The sequence below is a fragment of the Microcaecilia unicolor genome, chromosome 3 (assembly GCF_901765095.1).
Source record: "Microcaecilia unicolor chromosome 3, aMicUni1.1, whole genome shotgun sequence".
Lineage (NCBI taxonomy): Eukaryota > Metazoa > Chordata > Amphibia > Gymnophiona > Siphonopidae > Microcaecilia > Microcaecilia unicolor.
This window is the reverse complement of record NC_044033.1, coordinates 93,685,252-93,699,310: the sequence shown is the minus strand read 5'-3', so window position 1 is coordinate 93,699,310 and position 14,059 is coordinate 93,685,252. Positions and strand designations below refer to the sequence as shown.

The window sequence follows — 14,059 nt, the reverse complement described above, 5'->3', positions numbered from 1 at the left end:
AGTTACCCAAGGCTTATGCAACCTTTTAAACTGAGACAGAATAAAAGGCCAAAAGTACCAGGTAACTCCTGGTCAGATTAATTAGTTTTGGGTCACTTATTTGGATTTAATTACTGTTTTTTCCCAAATCCAAGCTCACATTTCCAATAGGTACACAAGTTATTTCTCTGTCTAAGTAGATATAAAACTAAGTTGTACCTGAGGCATTGAAAGGTGAAGAGACTTGCCCAAGGTCACTTGGAGTACCTATGGGAGAAGCAAGATTTGAAACCTGGCTTTTCTGATATTCACCTTGCTGCTCTAACAACTAGGCTACTCCACCTTTTCAGCTGACAAGATTTTGATGATTCACCCATTTCTGGTGAATATCGTGAAGATGAGCAGCCAGTATGTGGTCAGGCATATGAGTAACTCGATTTTTAGGTGGCATGAAGCACTGGTTAACAATAGAAACAGAATTTCCATACAATGACATAGCGGGGGGGGGGGGGGGCGGATTTTATTAGTGTCTTTTGCACATATGTTGCCTTTTCTGAAATACTGACTGTATTATGTTGATAGGCATAGCTCAGGGATACAGTCTAGATGGAGCAGGGGCAGAATTCGCAAGCGCACACATTAGTTATAAAATACTTTAGTCAGTGTTCACATTTGTGATCTTTACCTGCATACAAGGTGTGATACCTACCAATTATACTAGTATTTTATAAAGAAGCATAGGCACCTACAGGTCTTTATGAAATAGCACCTTAATAGGTGTCTGTATGTGTCCTCTTAATCTAGGCATCCTGTTATAACATGTATCCTAATTTTGTTCAAACATTATCTTTTGTCCGGTCAATATTCAGCTGGTGGTAATAAGCTAAGTTAGACCCAGATAATTCAGTGTTTGGCCATATATGGACACCAGCATTGAATATCCAAGCCTAACTGGATAGGAGGCAGCTGCCAAGAATTATGCAGGTCCCAGCTGATATTCAGCCATTTAGAAGTGAGAGCCACGACAGGTAGGAGCTTTTAAATACAGTGGAACCCCGATTTAACACGCCTCGCAATAACGCAAATCTGCATATAATGTTATCATGTCTCCTTTTGCAACAGATCAGTTTTTGGTTCAGGTATGTTCATATTCTATTGACCCTGCTATAACGCGACCCCACATTTAATGGAGTGATATTTTATGGCTCCCAATTATAGCATTATATCGGGGTTCCACTGTATCAGGCCCTAGATGTGTAGTTTTTTTTATATATCACTGACTTACTGTTTTTATGTTTGGCATCTGTTATTACAATTTTTATTTGTTGCTATTTTTGTCACTTCTATTTTCTTGTTCGTTTGCTTTGGGTGCTATAATAAGTTAAGCAATGGAAGGGTCGTGGGGCACCATTGTTGGTCTGTACTTAGTGCATCAGTTGGCCTTAATCCAACCCTGGCTGTCATGTAGCAACTTTTCTTTTTTATAAGGTTTTGAGTTTAATGTGTTTAAAGAAAAAAAAAAGTGGCCAGGATGCCTTAAAAGAAAGGTCATGGTTAAAAGTGGTATACTGAAGTTGCTGTTTCTAAATCTGCATGGTCATGCTTAAACTACAATCAACGTCAGCACTGCGTAGGCTGTGAGGAAGGGAGAATAGGCAGGCGTGGGTGCCTGAAGTCTTCCTTTACCGTGGTTCAGCCCTGCACTGCTGAGGTGTAAATAGAGCTGCACGTTTCTAACCAAAGAGTATTTATAATGTCATATGGTAATTAAACGTAGCTCGGCACTAGTCTGCTGAGGCTAGAAGATGGGACAGTGAGCAACAGGTCTTCCTTAGTTGGCTATGTAGAAACAAGTTTTAGGTGGTACCATTTTTCCTGGACTAACTCAAATTATATTTATCCAGTATACAAGATTCATATTGTGAAGAAGAAACGAAAGTGAGGCCAGCATCAAAAATCCAAACAGCAATATAACTCCAGGCAGATATACAGTATCCCAATCCTGTCAGTCCATTTTAGGCTGCCCACTTAATAGGAAAGGGTGTTCATGAATGGTGCACCACCCATTGAAACAGCATCAATAATCCTAGATCTCCAAACAATGTGCAATTAATTTGATGTACAAGTATTTTTTAAAATTGTAAATCGCTTAAAGCTTTCATGAGAAGTGCTATATCAATTGAATAAATTGCATTAGGAGTCATATTGGACTCATTTTCTTATGGCCTTCAGGTTAATAATTTATGGAAGAAAACATTATTTAAATTGAGGTAGCTGAGACTGATACATTCATTTTTTTACTCTGGAGGCTTTTTCATTTCTTGTCCAGATGATGATTTTGCCCCATCTGGACTATTGCAATATGCTTTATCTAGGGTTTAGTTCTAGATATCTTAAAAAACTTCAGCTTATACATAAAATTGCTTTGAGATTGTTTGTTTGTTTTTTAAAGTAAAGAAGTTCACTAGCATTTCTGTATTATGGCAAGGCTACACTGGCTTCCAGTAGCCGGACGTATTTTGTTCAAGAAGCTTTGCTTATTACACCATCCACCTGATTTTCGAAAGAGAAGGGCGGTCATCTTCCGACCCAAATCAGGAGATGGCTGCCCTTCTCTTGCGGGCGCCCAAATTGGTATAATCGAAAGCCGATTTTGGGCGCCCCAACTGCAGTCCTTCGTGCGGACGAACAAAGTTCCCGGGGGCGTGTCAGAAGGGTAGGGAAGGCGGGACAGGGACGTGCCTAAGAGATGGGCGCCCTCGACTGATAATGGAAAAAAGAAGGGCGGCCCTAGCAAGAATTTGGTCCGGTTTTTTTTGGACCCCTTGTTTTTTTTTTTAGGTCCAAGTCCCAAAACAGTGCCCAAACTGCCCAGATGACTCGCCTGACTCCCCCAGTGGTCACTAACCCCCTCCTACCAAAAAAAAAGAACTTTAAAAACTTTTTTGCCAGCCTCTATGCCAGCCTCAGATGTCATACCCAGCTCCATCACAGCAGTATGCAGGTCCCTGGAGCAGTTTTTAGTGGGTTCAGTGCACTTCAGGCAGGTGGACCCAGGCCCACCCCCACCCACCTGTTACACTTGTGGTGGTAAATGGGAGCCCTCTAAACCTCCCCAAAACCCACTGCACCCACATCTAGGTGCCCCCCTTCACCCATAAGTGCTATGGTAATGGTGTAGAGTTGTGGGGAGTGGATTTTGGGGGGCTCGGCACCCAAGGTAAGGGAGCTATGCACCTGGGAGGTGTTTTAATGTGTTTTTTTTTTTCATTTTTAAAAGTGCCCCCTAGGGTGCTCGGTTGGTGTCCTGGCATGAGAGGGGGACCAGTGCACTACGAATCGTGGGCCTTCCCACGATCAAATGGCTTGGATTTGTTCGTTTTTGAGATGGCCGGCTTCGGTTTCCATTATCGCTGAAAACCGATGCCGACCATCTCAAATCCGCCCAAATCCTAGGCATTTGGCCGGCACCAACCGTATTATCGAAACAAAAGATGGACGCCCATCTTTTTCGATAATACGGTCTGTCCCGCCCCTTCGCGCCCCGTTCGATTATCCCCCTCCATATCATTTATGGCTCCACTGCTATTTGGCCATTCCTTTAGGTTGCGAGATAAGCTTCTTCTTTGTCTTCCATCTTTTAGTAAAATATGTTTTCTGAGAATAATAAACACTATGTTTTCTGCTGTCATTGTTATTCATTCCTGAGTGGAATTTTCTCCCATTCGCTATTTGAGTAGAGTAGAACTAATTTAATTTTGTAAGGTGCAGAAAACACACCTTTTTGAATGAGAGTCTATTTCCTCTTGACTAATTATGCTGTATCAATTTGTGAAATTCTTACTGTTTTTTTTTTTGTGTATGCCTTGTCATATTACTGTCTAACTGTATACTGCATTGAACCCTGTTCAAGGGAAACAGCGGTTTAGAAGTCTCAATTTACATTACTTTATAAGAAGCACTTTTAAATTGTATGGGGTTGGGGGGGGGGGGGGGAGGAATGGTGAGAACAGAACATCACCTGCCAAAGTTTTTTGTTTGTTTAAACCAAAAAATTGGTCTGCCTGAGAGAGAGTAATTTACAGCACTGCAAAATCATGTTGATTATGCAATTTTATTACACTAGTGCCACTAAAAAAATTAACTATCAACTGAAACTAGTGAATTTTGATAGGAAGAATAAACCTCTTTCAGAGAAGTTTTTTACAAAATGTTTTGAATCACTTCACGTTATGCTGGCTGAGTAATTTAAATGACCTGACGGGCAATAGCTGAAACTGATTGTTGCTGTAAAGAAGGAAAATAGCCAGTACTACTGGTATCTCATGTAGCCACCAATCTGAGAAGTTTTAACAGTAAAACAAACAAAAAAAATCTCATTTACATTTGGATATTCTTGAGGGGAAAGCCCAACTCTCAAGCAAAACTGACCCAGCCCTTCTCAGTGACTCTAGGGAGGACAAGAGATGTGACCTTCATCATCAAGTGCTTTGGGTGTGAGATTGTTGTTCTGTTTGAGTCATCATCACAGGAGTTGTGAAGAAATACTTGTGATTAATTCACATGACCATCTATAGAAAGAAGAGGAAACAGAGACTGAGAGGGTTGCTGGAAGCCAGCTGCCACCATTACTACTGCTGCTGCCACCACTACCACTACAGCTGTGCTGACGAAAGACCTTCCTCCACAGGCCTACAATCCAGCACTGCTATGTCCCACCCTCTCTGACAGCTTCCTGCTAGAATGAGCAGAACACAGTCATAGGGCAAGAACCTGGCAAAGCAGTAAGTGTGGTGCCTGGTGTTCCCCCGCCCTGGATATCACTACCCTGCTTACTGGCTTACCGGGTTCACCGCACCTTGAATACTATGTGCAATTCTGGTCACCGCTTCTCAAAAAAGATATAGTGGAATTTGAGTAGGTACAGAGAAGGTTGACAAAATGATAAAGGGGATGGGACAACTTCCCTATGAGGAAAGGCTAAAGTGGCTAGGGCTCTTCAGCTTGGAGAAAAGACAGCTCAGAGGAGATATGATCGAGGTCTATAAAATAATGAGTGGAACGGGTAGACGTAAATAGCTTGTTTACTGTTGCCAAAAATACTAGGACTAGGGGACAAGTAATGAAGCTACAAAGTAGTAAATTTTAAACAAATTGAAGAAAATTTCGTCACTCAATGTGTGATTAAACTCTGGGATTCTTTGCCAGAGAATATAGTAAAAGCAGTTAGCTTAGCAGGGTTTAAAAAAAAGTTTAGCTAATTTCCTAAAAAAAGTCCATAAACCATTATTAAGATGGACTTGGGGAAAATCCACTGGTTATTTTAGGATAAGCAGCATAAAATGTCAAATGTACAGTTTTGGGATCTTGCCATGTACTTGCAGCCTGGATTGGCCACTGTTGGAAACAGGATACTGGGCTTGATGGACCTTCGGTCTGTCCCAGTATGGCAACACTTATGTTTTCATGTCATAAAGGAAAGGAGCAACTGTAGGGATATTGACACTGTGCAGTCCTATCAATCCATTTTAGGATGTCCACTTGATAGGAAAGAGTCTTTGTAATTGACTCATCCCTTGAAACAGCAGCAATAATCATAGACCTTCAAAAAATGTGCATTGAATTTGGTATAAAAGTATAATTGGATGGTCTTATGGGCAAGTGAGCTAACTTGCTTTTTGGATTTAGTGCATCAAGACATCAATATTTACCTATGGACAGTGGACTAATATAAAACCCAATGAATTCCACAGATTTTTGCATGCGATTGAATGGGCTATGCTGTTGGCCACATGGACAACTGGGCCAACCACCTCAGGTGTGAAAAATGGGTTAGCCTGTTTAGAGCAGCAAGTTGAGAACTAGGGAAGCCAGGGTTCAAATTGCACTGCTGCTCCTTGTGATCCTGGGCAAGTCCTTTAACCCTCCTCTGCCTTAGGTGCAATCTTAAATTTTAAGCCTTTCAGGAACAGAAAAATGCCTACTGGATCTAACAAAACTCACTTTGAACTTTTAAGAAAAGTGCAAGCTAAAGCTAGTACCATAGAGCATTGTGCAGCTAGAAACAATTTACAAGGAGTTAGAATACACCTAAGAAATCCTCAAATGTATCTTTGTCCACTTGGCTCTTGTTTCCTCTTTTAACTAAATGCTATGTTGTTGTTTTTTGTTTTTTTTTTTGTTACATTTGTACCCCGCACTTTCCCATTCATAGCAGGTTCAATGTGGCTTACATATTGTATACAGGTACTTATTTGTACCTGGGGCAATGGAGGGTTAAGTGACTTGCCCAGAGTCACAAGGAGCTGCCTGTGCCTGCAGTGGGAATCGAACCCAGTTCCCCAGGACCAAAGTCCACCACACTAACCACTAGGCCTCTCTATTGCATAGATGTATATTGTGATGCCATGTGGTCATTTGTCTACTAGAGCAGCACTGAGCCTACCTACTTATCTACATAGGATGTCACATGCCTTACAACATGTCCTGATTTTATTTTATTTTTTTGGTCTTTACCATTCTGAATTGGATTGAAACCTGTGATCTAGAGGAGATTCATTTTCTTTTACTTAAAATGTTTAATTTCTTTTATCTTCTGCACTTTGGTTTTCTTTATATAGAAAGATGTGGTAGATGTATATTTTTAGAGTAGATTAGCAAACATTTGGAACTCTTATTCATTCAGCCTAGGGAGGCCAACTGGATCAACCCTGTCAGGCAAATTAAGAACATGTAGGATCTCCCCTTTTGGCAGTCAGCAGGAAAGATAACTTCTTATCTAGCTCAGTGATTCAGAAACTTATCCCAGGGAGTATGTGTGAGAGATCTGCATCCACTGCCTCCATTACAAGTTTTTCTTGTGCATGTTCATTGTGGATACCCTGAGAACTTGACTGGCTAGTACTTTGTCTACATGAGTTTGAGAACCATCGACCTTACCTCAAATTTTGGCCTGTTCCCTCTTGTGTCTGTATAGAGCTGTTTGGTTTTTCAGATCTGTCAGCTTTGTATATTTATGATCTAGTAGGGCATTTAGCTAGCTTGTGTCTTGGTTTTCTCACAGACAGGCTTGCTTAGTCCTAGTAATGGGCCATAAACTTTAACAAGTGTTTGTTTGTTTGTTTGTTTGTTTCAAACAGACTGTGAATTAACACAGAGCCATTTTCAGTGAAGGACCAGAATGAGTGATAGGTATTCAAGGGACAAAGGTTACAAAGGGCAAATGATGAATGTTTGAGAAAAATACCAAAGAAACAGAATTATGTGAAGGTGACCATAGAAGTTAGAGTTGAAGAATACCAGATAAGTAAGAGAGAAAATATAAGGCATTAAGTGATTGGACAAAATTAAACTTCAGTTTTCTGCCTGAGCACATTTTGTTCTAGAACAGAATCTGACAGCTTCCGAAGGAAAACAGAGAGAGAGAGAGATTTTATTTTCCGTATACTGAAACTTGGACAGATATAAATAGTAATTCAATTTTCTGTAATACTGGGGAAAAAGAATTTTTATTGTAACCATTTATTTACTCTAATAAATTTTAGCATTATTATAAAAGAGAAAAACTGAACTCTAAAGTGTTTTTCCTTTGCCAGAAGGGCTTGCTTTTTTTTTTTTAGTCTCTTCTGTTCAGCTCCCTTTTAGAGGCAAGAAGCCAGGGAGTGCCCTATATACCTGTCCTCATTAGTCACTGGAGGTCAGTAAACAGGGGTAGCAGTATAGCCAGAAATTTGATTTTATATGCAGCAAAGCAGACTGAGCATCCTCTATAGAATCAGAGATCTACTGATCCTCCTCCTTTTTATACGTCCCAAATATGAATAGCTTCATGTTGTTGTTTTTAACATGATAATACACAGTCGGTCAATCTCATTAAGTACCCATTTCTTTTAGGAGCTCCCAATACAGCAGAATTGAGAATTTGCCGCGTCAACAAGAACTGTGGGAGCGTAAGAGGAGGAGATGAAATATTTCTACTGTGTGACAAAGTTCAGAAAGGTACTTTGTGTTAGCCTGTATGTCTTTTTACTTTTGGGTGAACAATCATCAGCATTATCTATGAAAATGAATACATGCCATGTACTGTACATTCTGAAGTGGTGAAAAGTGGTGGTGTAGATCCACTGACAAGCATCTTGCGTTTTTTTCTCTTTTAAAGAGGCATTAGCATCTTCAATCCAAAAAAAATAACTGTAAAAATATTTAGAGGTGCTACCAAATGCTGTCAGCCTGGTCAGTGAGTCAATGCCTCCATTGCATTGTAAGTGCTTGATGAATTGATACAAAAAAAAAAGTGTATCCTGTGCTAAATAACCAGACAAATATCAACAAAAACAGTAGAGCAAGCAAAGAAATATTTAATCGAGTGGCTTAATTATTAATCACAGAAGAATAAGTTCGAAAAAGGCTTTCTGATGAATATGATACAGACTGTTTCATTCAACCAGGTCCATGCCAACACGGTAAGCGGGGTAAGCACCACAGGGGGGCACCGACCTCGGGAGGGCACCACCGCGGTGCTTACCCTCGCCGCTTACCTCAGCTCCGCGCCGCTCTGGGGGCTTTAAATCTTTTATCTCCGCCGGTCGCAGCAGCTGAGCAGCGTCAGTGAAAGCGCTGCCGACATCTCCAGCCTTCCCTTCGCGCTCGCTCGTTCGTTCCCTCAGTGTCCCGCCCTCGCAACAAACGAGCGAGCGCGAAGGGAAGGCTGGAGACGTCGGCAGCGCTTTCACTGACGCTGCTCAGCTGTTGCGACCATCGGAGGTAAAAGATTTAAAGCCCCCAGGAGATGAGAAATTGCTGGAAATGGAGGGGAGGGGAGAGCAGAGAGTTGCTGGATATGGATGGAGGAGGGAACGGCAGAGAGGGACATGGATGGGGGGGGGGCAGGGCCCAGGGAGAGGAGAAATTACTGGAAATGGAGGGGAGAGAGGAGAATTGCTGGATATGGATGGAGGAGGGAAGTGCAGAGAAGGACAAGGATGGACATGGATGGGAGGTCAGGGCCCAGGGAGAGAGGAGAAATTGCTGGACATGAAGGGGAGAGAGGAGAATTGTTGGACATGGATGGATGGAGGGAAGGGAAGACAGAGGAAGGAGATGCACATGGATGGAGGGGAAGGGAGAGAGAATAAATGCTGGGCATGGATGGAGGGAAGAGAGAGGAAGGAGATGAGGGAAAAGGGAAGAGAGGAGAAAAACTGCACATGGATGGAGAAAATAGGCAGAAGCTGGATCCACTGGACAGTCAAGTCTGCGAGGACCCAGCTTTTACTTATGGATATAGAGCAAGAAATGAAGAAGGAGGAAAGTAAAGAAATAAATGGAAAGGAAGCCCTGGAAATGGAGTTAAGAGGACAGATAGCAGCAGAATCAGATACTGGGCCAGCATGATCAGAAAAAGAAAGTCACCAGACAACAAAGGTAGAAAAAATCATTTTATTTTCATTTTAGTGTTTGGAATATGTCCACTTTGAGAATTTACAGCTGCTATCTTATTTTGCAATGTATAGCAATTTGTTTCTAAGTATATTGCTGATAATTCCTGTCAGTGTAGCAAGTGGTGAGCGATCATTTTCACGATTAAAAATCATAAAAAATTATTTGCGATCAAGTATTTCGCAAGAAAGGCTTGTAAGCCTTGCCATGATTGCTATTGAGAATGATATATGTGCCCAGTTAGATATCAAAGATTTAATTACTAATTTCGTGAACATGAAAGCACGAAAAGCTAAGTGTGGTTGTAAACCCTCTATTTGTTGAGCAATCCCACAAAGATGCACTCCATCTTTCAGCTCCTATTTCCTTTGCATCTTGTGCCACACGGGGGGGGGGGGGGGGGGGGGGGGGGGGCGCCAACTGATAGTCTGCAGGGGGGCAACAGAGACCCTAGGCACGGGCCTGCATTCAACTGAAGGGAAGCTGTACTAGGAGAGTATAGTGGAGAAAATAGCAGAGTATAGTGGAGAAAATGGCAATCACTGGAAACCGTTTCTGGTTCAGCTAAGTCAAGGTATATTGTTTATTTATTTATTTATTACTGTATTTTAGTAGGAGCTGATTCAAACTATTTAGTAGGAGCTGATTCAAACTATAGCTTAGTTTTGTTTCATTTGCAGAAAAGAATGCCTTAGTCAGTCTGGTCCATTTTACCTCCTCCATGAACCCAGCTGACATGAGTGGTTATGTACCAATTGCACAAGGAGTAAGTAGTTTAGAGGAGCAGATTTCATCAGTTTTGCTCTTTCAAAAAGGCTTACATTTTGCCATTGGGAATTTTTCCCATTGAAAGTACTGGAATGTTTCTATATATCGAGAGCAAGTTTTTCACTGGATAAGCCTAGAAATCTAGTAAATAAGTCTAGGAGTTCCCCTCGTGCAGCTTTGTAAATACTTCTTCCTTTCTTGTTAACATGATTACATGCTTTTATTTATTTATTTATTTATTTATTTATTTATTTATTTATGTAAGTATTAAAAACATATATGGCCAGTATGATACAGATCATAACAAAATAAAATACATCAGTATTTATTATTGGAAATCATAGTTGAAACCCTACAGAGACAACTATGAGAGATAATACTTTTGCCATAGTACTATTTTTTCTGATTTCTTCATCAGATGATATTGAGGTCCGATTTTTCTCCAACACCTGGGAAGCAAAAGGTGTCTTCTCACAAGCTGATGTGCACCGGCAGGTTGCCATAGTATTCAGGACTCCCACGTATTTCAAACCCATCACGGAAGCTGTTACAGTAAAAATGCAGCTTCGAAGGCCCTCAGACCAGGAAGTCAGTGAGCCAGTGGACTTCAGATACCTGCCAGATGAAAAAGGTACAGCTATTCAAGCCTTCTGATTCAGAAATTACAATTTCTTAAAGCTAGTTTTGTTTAATTTGAACTTGGTGCTGTATTTGTTGTTGACATTATTTGCTGGAACAACTCTTCCATTCTCACCACCTATTGATACATATAAAATATCACAGGGGGTATGATATCAATATAGGTAATAGATGTGAGTTAGATTTGCCAAGAATTTATCAGGGCATATGATTCAGAATGAATTTAACAAATCTGCCATTTTATGCATGCTACAAAACATGTAATTAATGGTACTCCCCTACCCTACCATCATTGCCCCTATTTCCATTCAGCAAGCCTACTTTGTTGAGTCATGCCCAATTTGTAACAGCTTAGTCAGCTTTAAAGACGGGATCTCAGAATCTAAACCTGAAACCTTCTAGTTCTGGTACCTGACCTGGTTCAGACTAGTTTCAACAGCAGGATGGGTCTACTAGATGGTCCAGCAGTCTGAAAGCCTGTAAATTGAGGGCAACGTCTACTTCCTGTCTGTGTCTCCTAACTTTATTATAGTTATGCATTTGCTGAAATACCACAGAAATTGCCATGGGTTTCAGCCATTTTGGAAAACCTGAACTCAAGTTTCTGTACCAAAATGACCCCTATTTCAGTTGGATGTGCAAGCCCTATTTTGAATGGATTCTGATCTTTGGGCTAGTTTTTTTTCCACCTTTCTTACATAGTATTCCATTAAGAGTGGCATAATACAAGTTAAAATTCACAAATGAGACAGTGAGAAAAAGATGATTGACACAATTTATTTTTATTTATTTATTAGGATTTATTTACCACCTTTTTGAAGGAATTCACTCAAGGTGGTGTACAGTAAGAATACATTTAGAAAGCAAATATGATGATTTTTGCATTTTATTATACTATTTAGGTATTTATTTATTCGTTGCATTTGTACCCCACATTTTCCCACCTATTTGCAGGCTCAGTGTTGGTTAAACAATAGTAACTGACAAAGAAGGATCAATTGTGCTATTAAAATATTTTGCTTTAAGTAGGTGGAGGATTTATCTAACATCCTAGATGGTAATTTTAAAAAAGGCTTTTGCATAGGTAAAGCCGAAAAAGAGCAAGACAATGAGGCGTATTTTCAAAGCACTTAGGTTTACAAAGTTACGTTGTAACCTATGGAACTTTGTAAGTCTAAGTGCTTTGAAAATGAGCGCTAATGTATTTTTCATTCAGAAAAAGGCATAAAATTGTCCCCCCCTAGTATGTGCATAAGTTTATCCAAACTGAGTAGAGGATTTTCTGGGCATGGAGTTGGGGAGGGCTAGCATTTACGTAGATATTTAATGAAATATGTGGTGGAACAAGCTGGGAAAGGTCACGCAAGCGAAATAGCAGGTATAAATGTATGTATATAATTCCCTGGGGCAAGGCTGCCAAGAGACAAAGCTTGGCCTGGTGCAAACAATCTTCAGGGCCCCAATGCAGCTGTTCTGCTCCCCCCCCCCCCCCCCCCCGTGCCACCACGGCCCCCTCCCTTGGCAGCGAACAAAAGAGAGTGCTCTGTTGGCTACAGGTCCTTCTTCTTGCTGTGTCCCACCTCCTGTGAAGTAACTTCCTGTTTCCACATAAACAGAACACAGCAGGAAGAAGGGTCTGTGGCCAGCAGAGCAGTCTTTTGATCACTGGCGCCGGGCCCTCCTTGGAGGATGGGCCTGGGGAACCTTCCCCCCCCCCTTGAACTTTCCCCCTGGAGTAACTTTCCAAAAAGAAGTAAATGAATACATTTCTTTTTGAAAATTAATGTAACTTATACATGTGTTCAGTGCATAAGTTAAGTGTGTTATTAAAAAAACAACACCCCCTAGACTTCTGAGATTTATTGGGAAATTAAATGCTTTGTCTTTGTGAATACATAAGATTTACATTCTTTATGGGTCAAAAAATCTCTCCTTCACATATCATGTCTGTAAAGGATGTAAATGATCTGCATACATGAGGGACCTCAGGCAATTTAAAAATGATTTGTGAGACATGGCAAAGATCTGTTCAGATGTCCAAAAGCTGTTTAGCATCATAGACACAGGAGAATAAGTGAGAGAATTTGAATAGTGAAAGAGGAAGAAAACTTGGGAACTACTACAGAGAACTGCATTGCCTAACTTTAAATAATGAAAATGACATAGATTGTTATTACTCTCTCCAGATATGTCAAGCAGAAATATGTATGCAAAATACTTGGGGGACATAAATGGTACCATAAGCTTTATTAAATTTAAAATATCTAGCAGTCTTAAATTGACTTTAGCTTTGGAGTGGAGCAGTCGCTTAATGTTCAGAGCAGCAGGCTGAGAACAAGGGAAGAAAAGGTTCAAATCTTACTGGTATTCCTTGTGATCATGAGCAAGTTACTTAACCTTTCATTGCCTCCAGTATAAGCTTAAGGTTTCCTGACCCTGGAGGGTTCACAGATACCTATTGTATCTGAAAGTAACTCACCTTGAACCACAACTGAAAAAAGCATGAGCTAAAAGCTTAAAGCCTTCCTTTCCTTGATAATTCCTTTTCCTTACGCGATGACATATGGCCAGACATGAAAGACAGATACAAAAAAATCATGTGAGCAGAAGTGGGAAGTGCTTTCCTCGGTGCTCTTTTGTCTCTCCCGAGATCTCCACCAGCAAATTTTATTTAGTTAATTTCTTGGCTAGCAGGTAGTATATAACAAATTGACTAAATAAAGCAATAAATAATTCATAAATCCTTGGTAAATAACCACCTTTTCCTAAAGCGTTGAGGTCAGTTTTCAGATGGTTCTTAGGCATGTTTCTGAGGTCGGTCCCAAAGTTTGTTTGCTTTTATCTGCACCTATACATTCACAGTAGTTATTCACATAGGGTATACGTTTGGGCTAGACATGCCAAAACTACGTAACCTGGAATGCATGGCCCAAATATATATGCTAGACATATAGGGGGAGATTCTAAATATGGCGCCTGAAAAATTGGTGTGGAAATCAATGTCGACTAAGCGTGTTCTATAAGCAGCGCCTAGATTTAGGTGCAGTATATAGAATACACTTAGTTGATATCCCAGCGCCTAAAACTACATGCATTCACTTACACCAATGAAAATGTGGCGTAAATCCCGGCATACAGATTTAGGCAGACTGGGCCATATTCTGTACCTATACCTGTGAATTTTGGAATGCCCATGAAACATTTCCCTGTACATAACCACGCCCCCTTTTTGTCT

The 14,059-nt window shown here is 40.6% G+C and overlaps 1 protein-coding gene across 1 annotated transcript in view; it reads left to right on the top strand.

Annotated features, from left to right (window-relative positions):
- REL (REL proto-oncogene, NF-kB subunit) overlaps window positions 1-14,059 on the top strand; it is an 85,970-nt gene that overhangs the window by 54,921 nt on the left and 16,990 nt on the right. The window contains exons 7-8 of the mRNA XM_030196188.1: window positions 7,873-7,977; window positions 10,604-10,816. Of these exons, the coding sequence (XP_030052048.1) occupies window positions 7,873-7,977; window positions 10,604-10,816 (318 nt within the window). The remainder of the gene's footprint in view (window positions 1-7,872; window positions 7,978-10,603; window positions 10,817-14,059) is intronic.